General features: G+C 36.9%; 1 protein-coding gene across 1 annotated transcript in view; it reads left to right on the top strand.

Moving 5' to 3' along the window:
- LOC109837341 (bidirectional sugar transporter SWEET13-like) overlaps positions 1 to 706 on the top strand; it is a 2,455-nt gene extending 1,749 nt beyond the window's left edge. Inside the window, 2 exon segments of the mRNA XM_020405538.1 lie at positions 1 to 82; positions 204 to 706. The exon segment at positions 1 to 82 is cut by the window's left edge and continues 58 nt beyond it. Coding sequence (XP_020261127.1) covers positions 1 to 82; positions 204 to 464 — 343 coding nt within the window. The 3' untranslated portion in view covers positions 465 to 706.

Below are 918 nucleotides of genomic sequence, written 5' to 3' on the forward strand. Positions count from 1 at the left end.
GTTCTCCCTCTCGTTCTTCCTCACATTAAGTGCGGTTGTGTGGTTCTCCTACGGTCTATTCACAAAGGACATCTATGTCGCGGTAATTTTTTTAAACTATAATTTTATCTTACTATAATTTTTTTTTAACTATAAGTTTGTATACACACACACACGTATATTCTACTAACTTCTTGTTCTTACAATTACTTGTCCTTAAACAGATACCAAACATTCTAGGGTTCATCTTTGGTGTGGTCCAGATGGTTCTCTACATAATCTACAAGGACGCGAAGGAACTCGCGATTAAAGATGATAAATTGCCTACGGTCTCGACGCCAAAAATTAGTGAGTCACAAGTTGCTCCTCAGATGTTTGATGCTGTCATAGTTAATGAAGAAGAGACGACGGCGGAGGAGGGGAAGAAAAAAGATGATGGTAACAAAGAGGAAGGCAAGGAGGGGATCGAGATGAATGTGGTGTAGTGATTTTAGTGTAAGGAATGCAAGTGTTTAGTCCACTCCATTGATGAGTTGGCATATATGAAAACACTTTGCATGAGAGAGATATAGAGAGAGAGAGAGAGAAAGACTGACTTTATTATGCATTTTAATTAGCTGTACGTAGTAGATGACATCCTGCCTCACTAGGAGATTATGTGCTGTTGTAATAATTTGTTTAATTAGTATCCGCTTATCATTAATAAAGTTCATTTCATTGCTTAGTCTATGATTCTTCCACGGTTCAGAAAGTGCAGCCGAATGGGCTTATTAGACTGATGAGATACATGTTAAATTAAAAATTTTGCAAAACGTGAAGAGAATGCTTATGCATATATACAAGCTGTGCATAAAAATACATGGCGAAAGAAGGAAGCGGACTATATATATATGCTCTGTTTGATTTTGAGCCTTAACTAACAATTAATTCGAAGGGCTA

This window comes from Asparagus officinalis, chromosome 4, assembly GCF_001876935.1.
Source record: "Asparagus officinalis chromosome 4, Aspof.V1, whole genome shotgun sequence".
Lineage (NCBI taxonomy): Eukaryota > Viridiplantae > Streptophyta > Magnoliopsida > Asparagales > Asparagaceae > Asparagus > Asparagus officinalis.